Source organism: Bos indicus, chromosome 8 (assembly GCF_029378745.1).
Source record: "Bos indicus isolate NIAB-ARS_2022 breed Sahiwal x Tharparkar chromosome 8, NIAB-ARS_B.indTharparkar_mat_pri_1.0, whole genome shotgun sequence".
In the NCBI taxonomy this organism is placed as follows: Eukaryota; Metazoa; Chordata; class Mammalia; order Artiodactyla; family Bovidae; genus Bos; species Bos indicus.
In genome coordinates, this window is record NC_091767.1 from 743,907 (window position 1) to 765,776 (window position 21,870).

General features: G+C 49.7%; 1 protein-coding gene across 6 annotated transcripts in view; it reads left to right on the forward strand.

The window, feature by feature from the left end:
- Window positions 1-21,870, forward strand: part of PALLD (palladin, cytoskeletal associated protein) — a 364,941-nt gene that overhangs the window by 177,711 nt on the left and 165,360 nt on the right. For all 6 annotated transcript variants that reach the window (XM_070794343.1, XM_070794341.1, XM_070794342.1 and 3 more), the window contains 2 exons: window positions 11,933-12,052; window positions 14,506-14,815. In XM_070794343.1, coding sequence (XP_070650444.1) covers window positions 11,933-12,052; window positions 14,506-14,815 — 430 coding nt within the window. The remainder of the gene's footprint in view (window positions 1-11,932; window positions 12,053-14,505; window positions 14,816-21,870) is intronic.

Sequence of the window (21,870 nt, forward strand, 5' to 3'; positions counted from 1 at the left end):
AGTACTATATCTTGGCTATTGTGAATAGTCCTGCAGTGAACACTGGGGCGCAGGTATTGTTTTGAATTATGGTTTTCTCTGGATATACATCCAAGACTGGGATTGCAGTAAATTGCCCCAATTTACATTCCAGCCAGCAGTGTAGGAGGCTTCCCTTTCCTCCACATCCTCTCCAGCATTTTTTGTTTGTAGACTTTTTGATGATGGCCATTCTGACCAGTGTGAGGTGATACCTCATTGTGGTTTTTATTTGCATTTCTTTAATAATTAGCGATGTTGAGCATCTTTTCCTATGTTTTTTGGACATCTCTTTTTTGGAGAAATGTCTGTTTAGGTCTTCCATTTTTGATTGGGTTGTTTGTTCTGTTGGCATTGTGCTGTATAAGCTGTTTGTATATCTTGGAGAGGAATCCCTTATCACTTGCTGTGTTTGCAGATATTTCCTCCAGTTCTGCGGGTTGTCTTTTCATCTTGTTTCTTGTTTCCTCTGCTGTGCAAATGCTGATCTGACGCCTTCTTGTTCTGCGTTGCTCCCAACCCAGCGCCCACATGTATAGTCCCCACGGCAGGTGCTGTGGTCACTTTCCAAATTACGGAAACACAACTGCATATTTTGTCTGTGACATGGTTTCATATAAAATTGATGCTGTTTAATGATCATGCTGTTCCCTGATAGAGGGAACTTCTGAGGCTCAGTCTCCTGTGTGAACTGGTGTGGAAACCCTATGGGAGTTAGGGCACATCTCTTACATTGCTATTTTAAATAGACTAGATAGATGAATGGATATAAACACAGGAATCAAATTTCTCCTTTACCCACAAGAAAGTTTATATGAACAAATCTATGGAGAAGGTTATCTCTTGATACTTTATTTATTTACAAATAAAACTAAAGTCTTGGGCCAAACATTCTGAAAGTATTTCTGGTGGAATGGATTAAGAGTGCTTTTGAGGTTGCATTTTGGATTCTGTTTGAATTCATGCAACTCTTTCATCGTGTTTGAATTCTGTTTGAATTCATGTAACTTCTTTCATCATGTTTTATCCATTGTCATCACCTACACAGGTGATGTAATTTATTAAATGTCTTTCGTGATCTGTGTTGGAAAATCATAAACTAAGCATCATCTGAAAATTCAAAACACTGGTTAGAAATGGCATAGCTCAGTTTCTGAGTATGTGTGTGTTTGAAAATTGAAAACAGTATGCCAACTAAGAAGGATTTAGTGACGAGGGAGAGAAACTCCACACACTCCCATGCCTCACACAACATACATGCCTGTCTGTTATGTTTGCTGTTTTGCTTCTAGAATTTGGTTGAACTATTCAGTGAAACCAGTGCTGAGCAGCTTCATGGGGTAGTCTGACCTCTAGAATGTCCTTGAACGCTTTTGGGTTAGTGACAAATCATGCCAGGGAGAGCAGGATACGGAAGGCCTTCCTTATAATCGGCACATCCTCGGAACGTATGGAAAAGTCTGCGCTTTCTGTGCTCACTCAAGTTTCCTATTTTTCTTTTCCCTTCGATTTGATCTGGAAGCATTTAGGAATACAGATTCCTTCATTCCAACCACAATAATAGCATTTGCTGAAGACAAGTATCAGTATTTTTTTGGTTGAACAGTATTTCAAGCAAATCTGTCAGCGCAAGGCAAACCACACATATAGTCATCAGTTATGGAAAAAAACACAACTAGTCTTCTCTGACCTCTGTAATTCCTCCACAATTGTGTTCCTCACCACACAGCTGGATTGTTCCTTTCTTTCATGGAGGACTATCACAATATTTGGCTTCAGGAGTCTACCCTTGGCATGGAGAATTACATAAAATCCATAAACATGAACAACAATCCCAGTGACCGCTTACATGAGCTGTTGAATTAGAACTTCACAACAAGCAAATATTAACACATATTTGGAGCTGAGCAGTGTCCTGGCTTGCCTGACAAAACCACATATGATTATGATTCCTTTACTGGGAGGCGGAGGTCTAACATTGACCTTGAAGTTGACTGATGCTTCCCGGGTACAAAACTCAACTTGTATTGAACCTTCTATTTTCCTTAAATGACTGGATGGATAGCTCCATCCCACGGACAGACCTGTGAGCTCTTTAGCCTTTTGGAATGTATGTAGGAACTGGTTTCCCCCCTGGCTACTTTTTAGCCACTGTTTCATGGAGAGGAGATAAATTTTGTTAAAGGACTAGGTTGAGGGTGGTCTCCAAATGCCAAGATGTAAGATGGCTGAGATTCAGAATGCATCCAGCCTCGCCCCACTTCCTGACCCACGCACTCTTGTGCTGTCCTCCCTGGCTGGCCTCTTCCCTTCCTTTCTTTCCCGGTTTGCCCCCTCACTTATTTGTATGTCTCTTTTTCTCTTCTCTTCACTCTCCTTCCTTTCTCTTATTCGTGGGTAAGATAAAGACCTGGAAATGAAACTGAAATTCACGTGCCTGGCCGCAGCCCCTGGAGGGGTTAGATGTTTAGATAAAGAGGGAAATAGTCAATTCCCTCCAGTTGTGTTACTCAACGGAAGCAGGTTTTTCTCGTCACTCCTGTGCTGCGTCAGTCTGATGTGTCTCCACTGCCTTCCTGTCTAGACAGAGGTCTGCCTGCATCCCCATCTCCTCAGCGGCTCAGTCCACAGCAGTCAGTGTGCTCAGGACCCACATGTCTCTCAGAGAGCCTGCCCCAGCCTCCTTAACATACTGACCTTATCCTGATTGAGTCCTTCAGAGACCTGTGTATGGGGGGGGGGGGGCAGGGAGGGGGAAGGGAGGGGAGCAGGGCACAGAAGACCTGCGTGACAGCTGTCAGCACCAGGCCCTGACTCAGCTGTCTGCAAATGGCCACAGGCTGTATTGAGTTACTCCTGCAGCATTGTCTCATGGCGTGCAAAATCCAAACTTCAAAAATGTGTCTTATTGGTTGGGAGATGGTGCCTGAGAAAGTGTGGCTCTCTGCTCACCAGGGATACTCACCTTCCTAGCTCCCGAGAGTGGAATCCTGAGTCAACATGTGAATGAATTATATTTTGTTACATGAAGTGAGGTACTGAGTGGTCAGAGGGTGACTGTGAGGATGTTTGAATACAGTTCCAGGTTAAGATGGTAGATTAAACAAAAGTGGGTTGGATAAAGCCTGTGGTTCCCAAACTGTGTGGCCAGACACCCCATGCGCCATACCTGCCAACAGAGGTGCTGGAGATGGTGGAGATTTTCAATAAAACAGTGAGACTTGACACATAGATAAGGACTGCTGGCTTGAGACGGCTCTGCCTCACAATGTTAGATCATTCTATGTTCTCTTCGGTAATATGGTGGTTGTTATTCAGTTGCTCAGTCATGTCCAGTACTTTGCAACCCCATGAACTGCAGCACACCAGGCTTCCCTGTCCTTCACCATCTTCTGGAGCTTGCTCAAACTCATGCTCATTGAGTTGATGATGCCATCTAACCATCTCATCCTCTGTCGCCCCTTTCTCCTCCTGCCTTCAGTCTTTCCCAGCATTCAGGGTCTTTTCTAATGAGTCGACTCTTCACATCAGGTGGCCAAAGTATCAGAGCTTCAGCTTCAGCATCAGTCCTTTGAACTTTGTGAAACTGAGTTTTTGGTGTGTGTGTGATGAAGAGCAAGTCCCACATGCAAACCAGTGAAGACATGAAAGGAGAGTGGCCGGTCCAGTGTGGCCGTGAGAGGAGGTTGGGGGTCCAGTGTGGACGTGAGAGGAGGGTGTGGGGTGTCCACGAGAGGAGGGTGGGGGTTCCAGTGTAGACGTGAGAGGAGGGTAGGTGGTCTAGTGTGGACGAGAGAGGAGGGTGGGGGTCCAGTGTGGACATGAGAGGAGGATGGGGGGTGTCCATGAGAGGAGGGTGGGGGGTCCAGTGTGGATGTGAGTGGAGGGTGGGGGGTCCAGGGTGGACGTGAGAGGAGGGTGACTGGTCCAGCGTGACTCCAGGAGGAGTTGTGCCACGGTCCAGGTCCACGTACACACATACACTCATACACACGAGTGATCATGGTGATTTAAGAATAAGATACTGATGTTTTCCTTCAACTTATGTGTGTTTTTAAAAACAGTAACTTCTTAAGACCTAGATAGTATTACATTCTTGGTAAGAACTACTTTAGCAAACAAGACTGTCTCTGCATCTTTTGGTTTGGAACACCATGAAAAATTGCTGAGACACTTAGGGTCTTGTGAACCAACAAAGTCTGGTTTAATGTCTGGGGAGTGAGGGAAAGACTTGAAGCAGGAGACAGAAGGACCGCGTCACTCTGAGGACCTGAGACCTGCCTCCCCCACGACCCACTGCCCTGGCCCTGGGAAGGCTGGCTAGGCCAAGATGCTGGGGCTCCTCTCTGGGCATTGGAACACCCCAAAAGAAGAAAAACCCACCCGTGACAATCCAGGAGTTTCTCCAACACAGAGGCAGCTACGGGAAGGCCTGGGTGCCCAGTGCTCTCTGCTGCTCTGAGCTTCCACACGGCTCAGAACCATGAGGATGGGAAGAGATCAAACCCAGATGGAGAAACTGCCCTCTGGGATGGTACAGAAAAGCAGGATCAGCTCCCCAGAATGCAGCATGGAGGCAGCAGATGCACTAAGAGAAATTGTGAAACCGCACCGCTATCATCAGAGAGACAAGAGAATCGGCGCATCCAGGAAGCAAAACTGGGAGGAGGGGAGGGTGTTCAGAAAATGAGGAGTTGGTGGAATGAAAAGACTGGGAACAGAAACAAAAGATGGGAAAATGTCTGACAAAGGAGGAGGAAAAGACAGAGGAGGGATGTAAGAGAGAAAAGGAATGAAAATCAGATGGTAGAGACCCACTGGCGTGGACCGCACATTCGAAACTAGGATTGCAGGAGGCGAGGATGAAGGGGAGGGATTATCAATGAGATACTATGTTTATTCCCCAAACTGGAGGCAGTCAGTGTCCAGACTGAAGGGACCCTGAACGCACAATGTGTCTAGACACACTGATGGCCACGCGTCATGTGAAGTCACAGGGCCCGGGACGACCATGATCGCCCCACACCCGAGGAGGCAGCCTCAGCGCGCAACAGTACTTGGATCGGAGAGCCCGAGCCTCTGAGCGGGGTCACAGCACACAGGGGTGAGGCAGGCCTTCCACATGCTGCTGTGATGTGACCTCCAGTGCAGAGCCGGACCCCAGGCGAGCCTCTGGCTCCACGCAGAGCAGCATTCGGGATCTGTCAGACTTGCATGCCTCAAGGACTGCCCCGCACCACCTGTCTGCAGGGTGTGCTCCTGGCAGTGAGAGAACTCACCGGCCGGAGCGAGACACGGGGCAGGAAGGAGCGCGACAGCAAAGGCGAGCAGAGCTGGGGGCACCCACGGGGCACGGCCACGTTGGGATGTGACGAGGGCAGACACAGTGTGACGTTCCCCACTCAGAGCTCAGGCCCAGCGCCCATCTCCTGCCCTGACGACAGATGATGAGGGAGGCTGGTGAACTGACCCCAGGTCGCATCTCTGCTTGGCCTGACCCCCATCCCTGCCTGCGGGATCAGCTGGGAGCACACGTGTGCCTGCTTGTGGACGTGCTGTGATCTGACCCAAAGCTGAGAGCAGAAAGTCGGCCAGGTTAAACTGCAAAGCGGTCACGTGACAGACGCAGACACCGCCAGGTCTTCTAGCCAGCTGTCCCTCTCCTGCCGGTGCTCAGCCCCTCCACACAAGCCCCCACCCAACCAGGAGCCCCAGATTTCCCAGGAATCCCTGCGGCCTTGACCACTCAGGACCCCTGTGTACTTTGGTAAACACCTGGGGAAGCTCAAGTGTTTTCTGACAGTGGCAAGTTGGCCTTTTCTTTACACAACGAGATAAATGCTTGTGCTCAGTCGTGTCTGACTTTTTCAGGTGCCATGGACTGGGACCCCGCCCCCCGGACTCCTCTGTCCGTAGGATTTTCTCAGCGAGAATACTGGAGTGGGTTGCCATTTTCTTCTCCAAAATGCTTGTTAGTCAACATTTAAAAACTAAGTGAAGTCAGAGAAAAATAAGTATCATATGATGTCACTCATGTGAAATCTAAAATAATGATGCAAATGAACTTATTTGCATAACAGAAATAATCACAGATGTAGAAAACAAGCTTACGGTTACTGAAGGAGAAGGAGGCTAGGAAGGGATAAGCTGGGAGATTGGGACTGACATGCACACACCACTATATGTAAGATAGGTAACCATCACGGACCTCCTGGGTAGCACGGGGAGCTCTGCTCAGTGCTGCAACAACTTGTGTGGGGAAATGATCTAAAGGAGAGTGGGTGTGTGTGCATGTATAACTGATTCACTCTGCTGTCTGAAACCCACACAACATGCAAACCAACTACACTCCAATCAAAATAAATTACAAAGTAAAACTAAAGGGCACACTTTTGAAGGAACTATAGATACGTGGTAAACATACAGGGAAATCAAACAGAAAGGAAGATTCAGCTGGGGTGGGTATTAGGGGGCATTTCTAAAGAACTGGTCATCTTTCTTTTCTTAGGTTTATTGATGAGTCTGCTGGGGTTCATTTCATTGTTACTCCCTAATCTATGTGTTTTTATTTTTGTAATTTTTTTATTGAAGTGTAGTTGATTTATAATGTTAGTTTTTACTGTATGTTAAAGTGATTCAGTTTCATATATATATATATATATATATCCGTCCTTTTCATATTCTTTTCCATTATGATTTAACACAGGAAGTCCTTTAAAAAATGTGTATGTCTTATAGTTACCCACACTGAATCACATCTTGCTAACTTTAGTCCAGAGTCCTTTTTTATTATTATTATTAATAGTTGCGTTAGCCAAATTATGTGGTTTGGAAGGTAAAAGCTGCATTTTATTTTTAGTTAGGCTGGATCCCAAAGGGGGAAAAAAAGGCCTGTAAAGGAAGACATTTATGAAAACATCCCCCAGTTACCCAGAGGATCCAGTAATATAATCCATGCTGCTTCCTCATTTTATGTTTCTGCAAACAAAATGGTTTTGTTTGTATTTGATGAAGAGTTAAACATGACCAAGAAGTTGAATGAAATTTGCGATTAACCTCTGATAGGTAGTTATGTGATTGAGTAACTTTTAAGTAATGGTAAAAAAGACAGAATTTACCATCAGCAAAAAGATTTCTGATTTAGTAAGTTGTTATATGTCTTCAAATCAAAGCTTTCTAGTTAGGAAAATTGGATTCAAATAGATCATAATTAGAGTCATTAGTAAGTTTAAACTTTTCCATTTTTTCAAAGGCCAGTTTTTTAATACAAGCAAGTGAGCCTCTGTCTTTGAGACAAGCAGTCATTTCCTGATTCCCGTCCCTCACCAAAATGTACTTCACGGTCTCTTACGGTCTTTGTTCACAGAAGATGGTCCCGGGTGAGAACTGGGTGCAGCACCGGGCTCGTGCCCTGTCTTCCCGGCTTTCTTCTTCCCTTAGTGTCAGAAGCATACGAGCCAAGATGCTGCTTTCTCAGCAAAACATGAGCCTGTTGTCACTTTCGGATGCAATTTTCCAAGAGAAGCAAAGCTGAACGACTTTTAGGGCGTTGGACCAAAGCTTTGTCTTGTAAAAGTCCCTGAGACGTGGCAATGTCTGAAGATAACCCAAAGAACTTGCTTGTGCTTTTTTATTCTGACTTTTTTGTTCTGTATGTAAACTATCCAGTCGGTCATCAGCTCTATGCATGAACATACCTCATTTTATGCAGGAGAAGTGTTCCTGAGAATTGCTGGAAAATGAAGTTTGTTGAGTCAGATTTGAAACACGAAGGCTTTTCATTCTCTGAAGGGTCCTCTGGGTGAGAAGGGGCAGCTGTATAAACAAGCTGGGGTTTTCTTAAAATGGCATGACTTAAAAAAAAAAAAAATCACAAAATTGTAGATAACATAAGAAGGCACTCTGAGAGTTGACGAGGTCATTGCTCCCAGACCGATTTCTCTCATCCCTGCTAGGTAAGATATTACCCTGATTTAAAAGGTACGTTTACAGCACAGCACTGTATGAACTGTAAGCACCGTGCTTGCAAGGAAAGCTTCTCAGGCGTTTCTCTGTCTCCAGAAGCTCCATCTTCCAGGACAGTGCGATGGGGAGGCGGGCACAGACGCCCAGCAGCAAATGCTGCTGCCCACCTCCCAGAGAATGGCCAGGACAGGGTGGAGGGTGGGGGGTTTTCCCCAAATCTCCGTAGACTGGGCTGTCCATCTCTTCTTCTACCAGCAGGGCCATGTGACAGCACCCTTGGGGCTGGTCTGGCATCCTCCCAGTGTGTCTGGTACCTGGAGGACACAGAGCCCACCTGCAGGTGGGTTTGCAGTGAGTTACTTGGACAGTGAGAGTAATTCGGATGTTCAGATCCAAGAAACTCCCCCTTTCCCACCTTTCACAGCTTCATTTCTGTTGAGTTCCCCATCTCCTGGACGAGGAGCAAATGCAGAACACCTAAAGGCCTTGTGCTAAGGAGCTCATGGGAGGCAGGGTGTGACCTTCAGCGTTTTGGCCTCAACGTTAATTAACTGTGACCTTAGGGGGATCCCCTGGGACCTCGCCCAAAGGAATGAGCAATTTAAGCTAGTCCTTGTAGCCCAAATTTATGTGTTCAGTTTACAAATCCCCAGTCCCCGATGCACTTCTGGATAAATCAGTTTCTCCAGGATTCGTCTTACGTGACCCCCCGCCCCGACTGGAATTGTTTCTAGCTTCGTGTCTTTCTTGTTGGTGGAGAGCCTGGAAGTGTGTGCAGTGCAGTCAGGACACACAGGGCACCCTCCCCCTGCTCCCTGTCACCCTCCCGTTCTGGCCACTGAGCCTTTGCATCAGTGATAGTCGTGTGCTATAAATGCTCTCAAGCCTTTCCCTGAAAACCCTTTCCTAATACGCCAAACAGCTCCATCTAACAGGATTCCTTGACGGTTTTTGAGCCAGGAACTCCAGTGGGCCCCCTAGGGCAGTGTTTTTAAACTGTGGATCATGACCTATGAAAGCGGATGGCAACCCCCCCATCCGTTTAAAACAAACTAGAAGAGAAAATGCATAGTGCCCAGCATTTCCCCACTATTCATAGCACGGGAAGTCTCCAATGATACCATCATTTCAAAAAGGGAAAATAATTTTGTTTGTTGAAAGAAAGCAGTACGTTATTAAGAACTCAGCATATCTTGCAATTGAAGTTAAGGTCAACAAGCTCTCTTGGGATATAAAGGAAGACTTACTTTCATTTTATTTACTGTTTTATTGGTCTACTTTTTATTCACTTATTTTTCATCTTCGCCGTGTTGGATCTCTGTTGGACTTTTCTCTAGTAGCATCGACGTCGGGGCGGCAGGGCCCTCCTCTATAGCTGCCCCCCTCTATAGCTGCAGTGCTCAGACTTCTCGTTGCAGTGACTTCCCTTGTCTCAGAGGATGGCCTCTAGAGCAGTTGGGTTCCCGCATTTGTGGTCCCCAGGCTCTAGAGCACAGGCTCAGTAATTGTGACGCACGGGCTTGATCGAACCCGTGTCTCCTGCACTGGCAGGCAGATTCTTGACCATGGAGCCACCAAGGAAGCCTTAATTGCTCTACTTTTGCATTTCCTACTTCTGTTGGTATGTAAAAGTTAAGAGATGTAATTTTAATAAATAGCAGTATTTTTATTATAAGATAGTACTTCTTATAAACCCACTGTGTTTACAGCATAAGTTGTTTTGAGGCCAGTTTGCTAATCTCATCCCTGGTGGTTGGCTCCAGGAGAGATGCCTTAACTCTGAACTCTGAGAAGCATGCCATCGGGGCTGTCAGAGGCGCACGGCCCCCACCAAGGTCTGCCAGCTCTTGCTACAAGGCCCAGGGGCGCAGACACCAGTGCCTCCACGGGGCGACCACTGTGTGGCGCCTGACTCTGTGGTTCAGCCGTTCGCAGCTCTGTGGTCCATGTCAGGCTTGGCCCCCACCCCGTGGGCGCACATGGTGGGCGTGGCCAGCCTCCAGGGTAGCTGGGATGAGCCAGTGGACTCGGGTGATGGGCATGGCCCATCCCAGCTTGGGGGGCCCTGAGTTCCAGGTCACCAAGGGTCCATCAGTGCTCGCAGAGATGAAGCAGAGGGACAGGGCCGCAGAGACTTTGGCTCCAAAGGGACATCCTTCCCACCGCCCCCAGGTTAAAGCAGCTGCCAGGCCAGCTGAATCTCAGGACTGGGACAGAGCCCAGTGCAGGGGGGCCTGGGTGTTGGAGGAAAACCCCCAAGTCCCAGGACTGAGACAGGACTGCAGAGCCTGGTGTGGGGGGGTGCCTGGGTGTAGGAGGGGAACCCCCTAGATCCCAAGACTGAGACAGTACTGCAGAGCCTGGTGTCGGGGGGAGCCTGGGTGTAGTAAGGGAACCCCCAGATCCCAGGACTGAGACAGGACTGCAGAGCCTGGTGTGGGGGGCCTGGGTATAGGAGGGAGCCCCCCAGATCCCAGGCTGAGACCGGACTGCAGAGCCCGGTATGAGTGGGGCCTGAGTGTAAGAGGGGAACCCCCGATACCAGGCCTGGGGCAGGACTGCAGAGCCTGGTGTGGGGGGTGTCTGGGCCTGGGTGTAGGAGGAGCAGCCGCAGCCATTCCTACAAACAAGCCACAGCACAGTCTCACGTATTCCACATGATGTGTGATTAATCGGTGTCTGTGGGAATCAGAAGTACACAACGTTTCTTAACATTTACCAACACAGCCGTCCTATGTCACTGATGCAACATAGATCATCATTCCATGTAATAATAGGTAATCGACTCCCAAAATGACAATGCATATTATGCATACATTGATTAACTGGGAATAGGTACTACACTCTACATTAAGCTTCTTTTTAGCAAAACCACCGACAGTTCCTTACGACGTAGCAGTCACCCTAAGTCACCAGGCAGTGCCCTAAGCATAGTGCGTATCTTGTCACAACCATAAATGGTCATGAGAGTGAAGTCTGGAGCCCGACTTGGTTCAAATTCTGATTTTGCCACTCATGAACTGTGTGACTTTGGGTAAATCAGTTAGCCTTACCGTGCTTCAACTTTCCTATCTGTAAAACAGGCTAATCATAGGAAATGTAACTTGCAAGGTTGGCATGAGGGTTAAATCTAAACTCATGTCTGTTCAGTGCTAATAATGGTACCTCATGCTGGAGAAGGGCTTCTGTAACTCTGAACTGTTGTGATGGTTACCAGCATCGACCCTCATGACAACCCTGTGATGGATGATTTATGAGTCATGGTCCATACAAGACCCAGAGGGTACATTCTCTTACTGTCTCCATCTTTAGGTAAGAGGTGGGCCAGAGGCACAAAGGCACCACGTGGCGAGACCCTCATTCGTGCCCCGGTCTCCCGGTCTCTGGTCCCAGAGTCTGAGCTTCTCACCCCACAGAAGACAGCCACGCTGTGTAACAGTAGCTTTCAGAGTAACTGTCTGCAGTCAAACATTTCCCCATTGTGTTCTCTTTTCCCCATTGTTAGCTTCTCAGAGAAGCTTGATGTCCCCAGTAAGGGCTTCAGTTGAGCAGTTCTTTTGTTATTGAGAACTTCATGAGCGTCAGCCAAACTAGGCAGGGCTGGCGTCTCCCACGTACCAAGCGTATGGGTACACGCATTGCAAACCTCTTGTGTCCTCGTCACAGTACCCTCACGAGGAGTACATTATCCCTGTTTTATAGGCGAAGAAGCCAAGGCTGATGAAGACAGAGCTTGGCCACAATCACCAAGCATCCATCTGACTCCAAAGCTTTGCCACCAGGTTGAACAGCTAAATTAAATGTCAAGAGATTCCGCTGTGAATACTTCATAAAATGACCCCATGATAACTGTTACCGAATTTGCTTGGGTTAGAAGGCAGAAGTCTGGCTTCTTGGGAGCAACCCTGTGGGTGCCCTCTGATGAGTGACTCGGTTCTCTTCCTTCCAGAGGAGATCTGCACCCTGGTTATCGCAGAGACATTCCCCGAGGACGCTGGCATCTTCACGTGCTCAGCCAGCAATGATTACGGCTCAGCAGCCAGCACTGCCCAGCTGGTGGTCACTTCAGGTACGCCAGGTCCCTACTGCAGAAAGGACCACCCGGAGGACTGCCCGGCCTCCAGGAGTCATGCTAAGAATCTGTGCTTCATCACAAAACAGAAGGCTGGGGTGGGGGGCGCTGGGAGGCGGGGGGAGTGGGCTGGGGATAGGGGTTGGGCAGTGGGAAACAAGAGCTGAAACCACAGGGTGATGATAGTGTGGTGAGAGAACACACATAGGCAGCTATTTCGGGTGTGTGTTCTCTGTCTTGGGAACAACGGAGCTGGCTGCCCGTGTCTTCCTGCCTACCGGGATGACGCGGGGATTGGGAGGCACCAGGGCGAGTCAGTCAGTGTTTAACCCCGCTCAGTAGACCCAGAGAAGCGGCAGAGATCGTAGAAACCAGATTCCACTGAAAGCTGAGTCCTACGAAGAACTCAAGCAGCGCGTTTTATTGTTCAAACCAACCTCCAAGAATATCGGGACATTTTTGTAAACTCAGAAACTTAGCACTTAGGGAAAGTGTGAAACCATTCTTTTCCTCTGTTGCTTTGACCTTTAGTTAACTGTTTTCTGGGGCTTCCCTCATGGCTTAGTAGTAAAGAAGCTGCCTGCAATGCAGGAGACATGGGTCTAATCCCTGGGTTGGAAAGATTCCCTGGGGAAGGGAATAACAACCCACTCCAGTATTCATGCCTGGAGAATTCCATGAATAGAGGAGCCTGGTGGGCTACAGTCCATGGGGTCACAAAAGAGTCAAACATGAGTATTCTGCTGTTATTAAGTAGCCTTATTTGGGTTTTATGGCGATATTTCTGTTGTTTATTTTACAACGGTTATAAAATACCTCTTTGACCAAGGCGGCACCTAGCACCTCGGTCAGGAGGCAGTCCTCAGCTGGAGGTGGATTCAACGCTCTGAAAGTTTCAAAGGATTTCTCTAGAAGCTGGCAAGCTGGTTGGTAGGGGGCGGCAGAGACACAGACAAACCAGTTTAGGGCGGTGGGAGGGATTCCTGATTTGTCATCTTCAGTAAGAAAGGAACTGTAAAGTTCTCCTTCACAGGGCTCCGCTGGCAGGACCGAGGACTCTGTTAACAGGAGGCTCCAGGGTTGTGATCAGAGCCACAGAGAGGGTCCAGTATTTGATTCAGGGTTGAAGATGGTCCCAGCGAGTGGCGCCAGCACAGGTGCAGTGCTCTGACCATGCAGCCAAAGCTCCAGCCCCATGTCTGTGTGACAGAGATTAGTAGTATTTCCCGTTTTTCTCAAGGGTAAATCTGCTCTTGGCCAAACGTGATCAAGAGCTGTTCTCAAGCTTTCTGCTTGCCCCAGGAAGCACCTGCAGAACACTCCAGAAGCCCTGCTGGGTGCTAGGCGGGGCACAGGGTCCTCGGAAGACACACCCTTGTGTCAGGATGCTCTCCGTTATCCACTGAGAAATGAGCAGTGTGTTCTGCACTGAGTCACAGCTGCAGCAGTCCCCTGAACGGGAAATAATTCCCTATGAGGTCGTAAGACATTTCCCTGAGAGCCTCGCTTGGCTTTAGGAGTGAGTTCCCACTGCTCAGCACAGAAAACCTCTGTAGCCTGAGCTAAGCTCAGCGAAGCACAGGTAGGGTGTTCTAGGCTGAAACAGAGAGGACGAAGTGGCGTCGTTGACAGTGTTTGTGTGGTCTTTTTCTTTTTTAAATTTATTTAAAGTGAAGTTGCTCAGCCCGATTCTTTGCGACCCCATGGACTGTAGCCTACCAGGCTCCTCAGTCCATGGAATTTTCCAAGCAAGAGTACTGGAGTCGGTTGCCATTCCCTTCGCCAGGGGGATTTTCCTGACCCAGGGATCGAACCCGGGTCTCCCACATTGCAGGCAGATGCTTTACCATCTGAGCCACCAGGGAAGCCCAAATTTATTTAATTGGAGGATAATTACAGTATTGTGGTGGTTTTTGCCATACCCTGACATGAATCAGCCACTGGTGCACATGTGTGCCCCCCAGCTTGAACCCCCTCCCACCTCCGTCCCCACCCCATCCCCCAGGGTGTCCCAGTGCACCGGCTTTGAGTGCCCTGCTTCACGCATCAAACTTGCTCTGGTCACCTATTTTCCATATGATAATGTACATGTTTCAACGCTATTCTCTCAAATCATCCCACACTTGCCTTTTCTCACAGAGTCCAAGAGTCTGTTCTTAACACCTGTGTCTATTTTGCTGCCTTGCATATAAGGTCGTCGTTACCAGTAGTCTCTTGTCATCTTTTTTTAGCTCTTGTTTGAAATTTGTTAATAACCTGGTAGCCGGGGTCCCACTTGTGAGCCACCTGGGAGATGAAGTCCAGCCTGGGGGACCAGCCTGCCCCGCCCCACCCCTGCCCCCTCTGGCACTGTCCCGCAGCAGCCCCCACCCAGGATCCAGGCTGTGGGTGGGGTGGGAAGGGGCTGCGGCCAGGCCATCTCACCGAGTTCCCTCCTCTCCCTCCCTCAGCCAGCACAGACGCCTGCGGCTACGACTCAGCAGGAGAGTCCGGCAGTGGCCACTTCCCACTGCCCTCTCCCCTATGGGAGGCGAGCCCCTTCGAGCTGGTGGCGCAGAAGCCGGCAGAGGCCCCTCCCAAGAGCGGCCCCGAGTCAGGGCTGAGCTCTGCTTCCGACAGGGAAGCCACCTGTGTGCACCCCGCACGCGGAGTAAACGGAATGGTGAATGGCCGAGCTGAGGGCGGCACCGCTCTCCCCAGCCCGCCCGCTCTGCTGTCCCCCGTGAAGGAGCCCCCGCCTCTGCTCGCCAAGCCCAAGCTGTGAGTACCCCTGTCGCACAGCCACGGTCCGGCCTCTGCCAGGGGCCCAGGGTCCAGACCTCCCCCGGGGCAAGGCCGCCTGCAGGCAGGTGTCCCGGCTGTGTGACCTTGCTACTCAATGGGGCCCCTCAAATGTAAAAAACACCCCAAAGCAGAGAAGTACATGAGAGGCTTGGTTCAACCTACCTTTTGCTAAAAACCGTAGCTGGTTTCAGCTGCGCAGGTGTCCTGCCTGGGGCAGAGGTGTCTTCAGAAGGTGGGAAGGGCCTGCTGAGAGCCGGCCTGTGAAAATCACTGCCACTGTCTTAAGTAGAGGAGTTGGTGAGGAAATCTGACTAAGCACGGAGCCTGTGGCTGAAGATGGAGTTTCCAGGTGTGGCAGGCTGCTGGAGGGGTGGAGGGAGAGCGCCTCTCCCAGCACAAGCTGCTGGGTGCAGCGTTCCACGAAGGGCGTGCTTCCACCCACACCACCTTCCTACTTGGTTTCCAGTGTTACAAAAGGGTGGTGATGCTTGTATGCGGGGTTGCGCTGGTGCCACCGGGGAGGGTGGTGGTGAACCCGTTAGAGAGTCAGTTAAGGGATCCCTCTGAGCAGAGCAGAGCTGAGTCCCTACCCTGACGGAGGTCGGCGGGAACGTCAGAGTCCTATCATTGAGGCCGTGTTTGCACGAGGATGGACTCCCCAGGGCCTGTGCTCCCCTCGCTGTCTGGGGGAGGGGTGTGCTGTGGGGCAGGAAGCAGCCTCAGGACAGGAGTGACTGCTTCCTCCCCCTGACTGTGACTCATTGTGGGAACAGGCCAGTTTTCAGATTAGGATGGCATCTTACATTCATTCATCACTTTATTGTTTATTGGGCAGTTTCGTGAGCATTATTAGACCACTCAAATAACAAATCAGCCAGACTAGTGCCTGAGTCAACAGATGGGCAGGCACTTCTGTGAAAGGAAACTTCTGCACTGCCTGTATCACAGCTTCAGAACTTGCTTTTATTATCTTTTACAATGAACACCTCAGGCTTCCTCATGTATCTGCCGGGCTCATTTTGTGGGCGGTGGGCTGCTCAGTTGTGTACAGTAGCATGTTCCTCACCTAGACAAAGCCCCCTGAGATGCGGGACAGGTCTCAGCAGCTCAGAGAGGCCACCTGAAGAGAGGCTTATGCCCCTGTAGCTCCAGCCCACTGAATTAATTGTCTCTGCCGTCTGCTTTTATCTTTGCATCCAGAGTGTGTATTTGCAGTGCTTTGGATGAAGCAAGGGACCAGCTCTCCTGGGGCAGAGAAGGAAGGTGTCCACTAACACCTGCTAGCTCTTGAGTATAAATCACAGGAGAGCAAACAGAAGGGGCTGCTCACAGGCCTCGCAGCCTCCGTATCTCAGGGGTTTCAGCAGCTCTTCAGCTGACTCAACTGTGTGGGGGGATGTCTATAAAAGATGGACGGAACACTTCTGTGGTTATTAAGAGCTACTTGAATGGCTCGGGCACAAATTTGCAGACTGACATCATGATCTGCTTACTAGTCAGGTGTTCAGTTTAAAGTCAAGTCCAGGGAGGGTGGATTTCAGTGTCTAAATTCCCTTCATGAGGAAATTGAGGGAAACTTGGTAGCTTAGAAGTCACATTGCTGGTAGCAGGTTTTGTCCTGCTTTCTGTTTTCAAATCTTTGTGTGTAAGTATATCCTTAGAGCATCCCTTCATGATGTCCATGTTGTATGAGTACCTTCCAGTTACTACGGAGGAAATAATATGTGATTGACCCTTCCAACATATATATCAATTTTTAAATTTTCTTAGGAATTGTAGCACTTTTTTGGATTTTGTTTTCATCACAAAGCGAGTGCATGCTTGAAGCGGCAGGTCAAACAATACAGAAGTGGTTGAGGGAACTAGTGCCAAGGTCTGGTATGAGGCCTTCCACCCCTTTCTCTGTTATCTGAGAAGGTTGGCTCATTGTTTTAAAGGTTGTATCCATTGATAGGAATGCCATTGAATGACATCTATAGGTAATGTGGAATGATGTCCAGGGTGTCAATGATTAATGTAACCACTAAGTAAAATTCTTATACATGTCTGTTTCTTTTCATACTTTGGGAAAAAATGAAATTTTGAATCTTACGATCAGCAGTGGAAAAACTGGTCCACTTGAATCTTTTTTCATCAACCCATGATTTTACTCCTTTTCATAGAAAAGGAGGGGCTTATATTTGAGGGGTGGGTAGGGAACTTTATGGCATACCATTCATCTGAATCATTTGTAAGCAAACAAATAGGAAACAATTAGGAGGGACTGAAAATAGTAGGAATTTAAATATTTACTCTTATTAAGTGAATCTGAAAAGGGTATTTTATTTGTTAAATTCCTGAAATAGTGTCATTGTTAGAAGGAAAATCTCTGTATTTTTCCTCTCAAAGAGCTCAGTAGCAATCATGAGACGGGGAAAAAAGACTAAAATGAAAAGATAGAAATGTCCTGAATTCCTTTCTGCAGCAAGATTCTAGAACAGAAAGCCCCAGCATGGGTCTTGGCGCCCTCCCAGCCCCTGGCTGCTGTCTGCCTCTGCCCTGAGGGTGCGCCGCCCCCCAGGGTTGTGGGTTCCCCTGTTCACGCCCAAGGCGGTGTCCTTGGCGCAGACTCTGCCCCTCCCCCGGTGTGAGTTCCCTGGGGTTGAGCATAGCCGTTCAGTGACATCCAGGTGCCCACACACCACACCATAGACCAGAGGGCACTTTGACTGCACCCAGGGAAGTCGTGAGAGTGTCTGAGAGTCCCTGTGTCTGACACCCAGCGCCGTCCCTCGCAGTACACAGGAGAGGTGAAGTGCTGCTGAAATCATAGTGCTTATCAGAGCCAAAGAGGAGGGGAGGAAGGTAGAATAGCTTGTGAGCTACTTGTCATGTTATCATCCTTGTTCAGAGCCCACCAAGTAAGTCTACAAATGCTGCCTGAAAAGGCAACATAAATACACCACTCGGTTTGTTAATGGGAAACAAAATCCCGTCTCTTTATTCTTGCCGAAAAGCAGTCCCTGAAAGACACAGGCGTGTGTCATCTCCGGGGAAAACCTGGGGGCACCTCGGGGCCACCCTGAGCAGGCGGCGTTCGGAAAGCACAGAGAAGCAGGTCCCGTCCGCTCACCAAGCGCATCCCCTGCACCAGGCCCAGAGGAGTGGAAAGAGCGGATGCTGCTGTCAGACCCTGTCACTTCCTGCTTCTTTGACGTTCTTCCTGTGTGTGTGGAAGGAGCCGATGAGGTGTCCGAGAGGCGACGGGAGGAGGGGAAGCCGGGGCACGTCCCTGTGCTGGACGCAGGACCGCTCAACGGGGAGACAGTGCAGGCTTGTGAGCCGAGCGCGGGTCCTCCCCTCGCCTCAGAGCCCGACCTGTGTCTGTGGATGGCGCATGGCGCCGTGACCCTGCAGCGTTCCCTGCTGGCTCACCTGCCCGAGGTGTGGGCGGAGCTTCCTCTGCTTGCGTTCTCACTGCCCCGCCGCGGCTGCCGGAGGAAGCAGTGTCAGGATTCCTACCTGAAGGGGCCAAATGGCTTCTCAGATGGGCTGCTCCTGGGGACCCTTGCGTCTTCCTCCTTGCTCTCGCCGCCACCCTGAGAGCCCCGGTTCTTCCTGCAGCGCTTGTCTTACAACGGGACAGGCCCTATAAATGCACTACTGCTACCGTGTCACCTGGTCCAGTTCTGGGCTGACATCCGCATGATGAGGAGCAGTGGTGAGAGCAGACAGGAGGAGGAGGGGCAGCCTGGACCCTCTCATCACAGGATCAGCTGAGCCGGACCTGCCCTGCCTGGAAGCTCCCCATGGTCCCCACCCGGCTCCTAGACGCGAAATTGGGGCGTGGGGTCCCCTTACCTGGAGTGTTCACTCCCTGGCATGTCTTTGGGCTGCAGATGGCTGGCTGCCCCCTTTGTTCCCTGTTACCACCTGGCCTGAGGCGTCCCCAGCTGTCCCCATAAACCACACTCTCTGCTGTCCCCACAGCACGGAGCTACTTCTGATCTCTGCTCACTTGCCTGCAGGCTGGTTTGGGTGATGTTTCTCCCATGGGGATGCTTCTTAACCGTGGAAGACCTCACTGTCTCCTCACTGCCGTTTTGCAGGGTCCTCGGTCAGGTACTGACAGACCGTAAATGTGCAGAAATATTTTGAGTGAATGAGACAAGAACAGACCCACAAAGAGCAAGAAGTCTCTCCCATTTAGAGGGACCTCATTCCTCAGGGTTACTTCTGACCCAGGTACACGATAGGGTCTCTATTCTCTGTCCTCATCAACCACAGAGGTTTCTCACTTGACGGTACTTCCCACTGACCTGCTTGTCCTAGAAGCTGAGTGAATACGAAGGATCAAATTAAAATCCCACTGATGGAGTTACAGTAGAGGACATCCAGGGTACTTGATTTGGGAGCCTTTTCACTTCCTCGTTTCTTCTGCATCATCTTTTATGAATATCTTCCTTTACAACGCTATAGAGAGCATAAGATGTGTGGAAAAGCGAGGGACCCTTGCACCCTGCTGCCTGCTGGCCGCAGGGCAGGCACACTGCTGCTTCAAGGTGTGTGTCCTTGACGGGTCAGCACCGTTTGACACGGACGTCTGCTTACCTTCCAGGGCTGCTGGCTGCTCCTCCCCATCCTGTTTACATGGGATGCGGCCCAGGCCCCAGGCGCAGCCCTGTCAGCACGTTGGAAGTTTTCCTTCCTTTCCCCTTTGCTGGCTGGGGTTCGGGATCTTGCTCTTAAATTCTGTCACTCTGCCTGGTTGGCTTTAGAACACAAATGGTCTCCTAGGTCCTATCCTAGGATAAGCCTTACCTGCTAGATCTAAACACACAGAACAAAGAGAAAATGAGGAAAGCAGTTGGGGGCAAAGTAAGGAACAAAGGTCAAAGAGAGCCCTCTCCCAGCAGGTATGATGAGGTCCTTAAAGATACAGACATGTCCTAAAAGAAGCTTGAGTCCTTCTTGTGTCTAAAATAGAGTTGGAAGTATTTGCTGATGACACTACGTATATTTGAAGTAGTTCTCAGCCATCCAGAAGAATGCTTTGAGTTCATCTTAAATATTAGGTGCTTTCCGTGAACGAGTGCATGATGATGCAATGCCTATTCAGTGAATCCATCTCATCTCGTCTAAGTGCATATGAGGGCCCCTTGGGTGATCACAAAGTGAGCTGGAAAATGTAGTCCCTGCTGGCTAGAGACCTTTTATTTTTAAAGAGGCAGACCTGGCTCAGAGGAAAGACAGAGCCATGTATGAACCACATGCCCAGAGACAGTGCTATGAATCTGGTGTCCAAATATTAACAAAAGTGTTGAGCAGAAACTACTAGAAGAAACTGATGTATGACCTGAATACATACTGTGAAAGAAAAAGAAGTACTATTTCAACAAACTAAATGTGTGTTATGTGGGATTCTCTGGCAGTCCAGCGGTTAGGACCCGTGTTGTCACTGCTGAGGGCACTTTTAGTCCTTGGTCAGGGCACTAAGATCCTGCAGGTCACACGGCATAGCCAAAAAAATAAGTGAAAGTTCCTACTGTGTGTTAGAAGGAAATACAGCAGATGTTACCAGGAGCTCTCAGGGAGGTGGGCTTCTGAGCACGTGATGTTTTCTCGTTCACTTGATTTCCCAACTGATTTTTCAACAATATGAGTTCTTTTATGCTTACAAGTGTTATTTTAAAAGAATAAGCCCTGGAGCTTTCCTGGTGGTCCAGTGGTTAAGACTCCACTTTTCTAATGCAGGGGCCCGGGTTCTGTCCCTGACTGGGGAGCTGAGATCCCACATGCCTTGTGGCATGACCAGAAAAAAAAAAAAGAGACAGTTTTTTAAAAAATCCAATTTTAAAAATTCGTTAACAAAATAAGCCCGTTTGTAGCCTGTCTCTGCCATCCTCCGCCCTCTGTACAGCCTCAGCTCAGTCACCTAGGCTGGTCAGCTCTGAACACAGCTGGAGGCAGGAGGCTGCGGCCCGTGAGCTCCCCCGCCCCCAGCCCCGAGCCCTCCTCTCCTCCCAGACACTGGAGGCTCCTGGACTCCCCGTGGGCTGTGACCACATCCTGGGAGCCCTCCCTGGAGAACAGCCTGTGTTCCAGACAGACTCTGCTCCTCACTCACTGTCTGTGCACCTCTCCTCTCCGCCAACCACACCCCCTTCCTGCAAAGGTGTGTCTCAGGCATTGGGATAAAAGTGACAGGAGTCAGACATTTCCGTCTTAAAGCCCAGATAAGCCAGATATTTTACAGGTCAGCCTTGAGTGGCCAGTCCACATGGGGCCTCGCATAGAAAGTAGGATGAAACCTCCGGCTCAGAAGCACTGGGGAAGGAGAAGAGACCCAAAAAGGAAGATTGAGGTTCCGAGTCAGATAACAATACTGTCAGGAAAATACCTGCCAACTGAGGAAGGGGGGCTGTGGCGAATGGGATGAATAAGAGCCAGCAAGGCTGAGGCTAGCCATGAGAGAGGTCAGGGAATCCAGGATAGGACTTGTGTGCTTTGTGGAAATGGGGAGAACCCATTGGGATTGGACACTGGCCCGCGGTGCCCCCAGGGAGCCTGGTCTCAGGACTCGGTAACAGCCGTGGTGGTCTGCCCTCCAAGGTGAACACCGCATCAAGGCTTTCTCCTTGGCCGGCACCACCGGCCGGGCCCTTGCTGGGTCAGAAAGGGAAGCAGGTGAAGCCGGATTGGGGCTTGAGGGGAAAAGAGCTAGGAGTCAAGGGAATGGACACCAAGGATGAAGATGACTCAGGAGGGGAGATGGGATAACAGGGAGATGGGGAAGCAAGCGAAGGGGGAGAGGATGCTGAAAGTTCAAAACCTCAAGACAGAGGAACTTGCGAGTGGCTGAGGCATTCCAGGGATGTCTGAGTGTCCAGTGGAGGTGCAGGACAGGCTGTCACAGCATGGAGAAGGTGGTCAGGGAGGCCAAAGGGGACACTTGTCTGTGTCTGACTCTGTGACCCCATGGACTGTAGCCCGCCAGGCTCCTCTGTCCGTGGGATTCTTCAGGCAAGAGTAGTGGAGTGGGTTGCCATGCC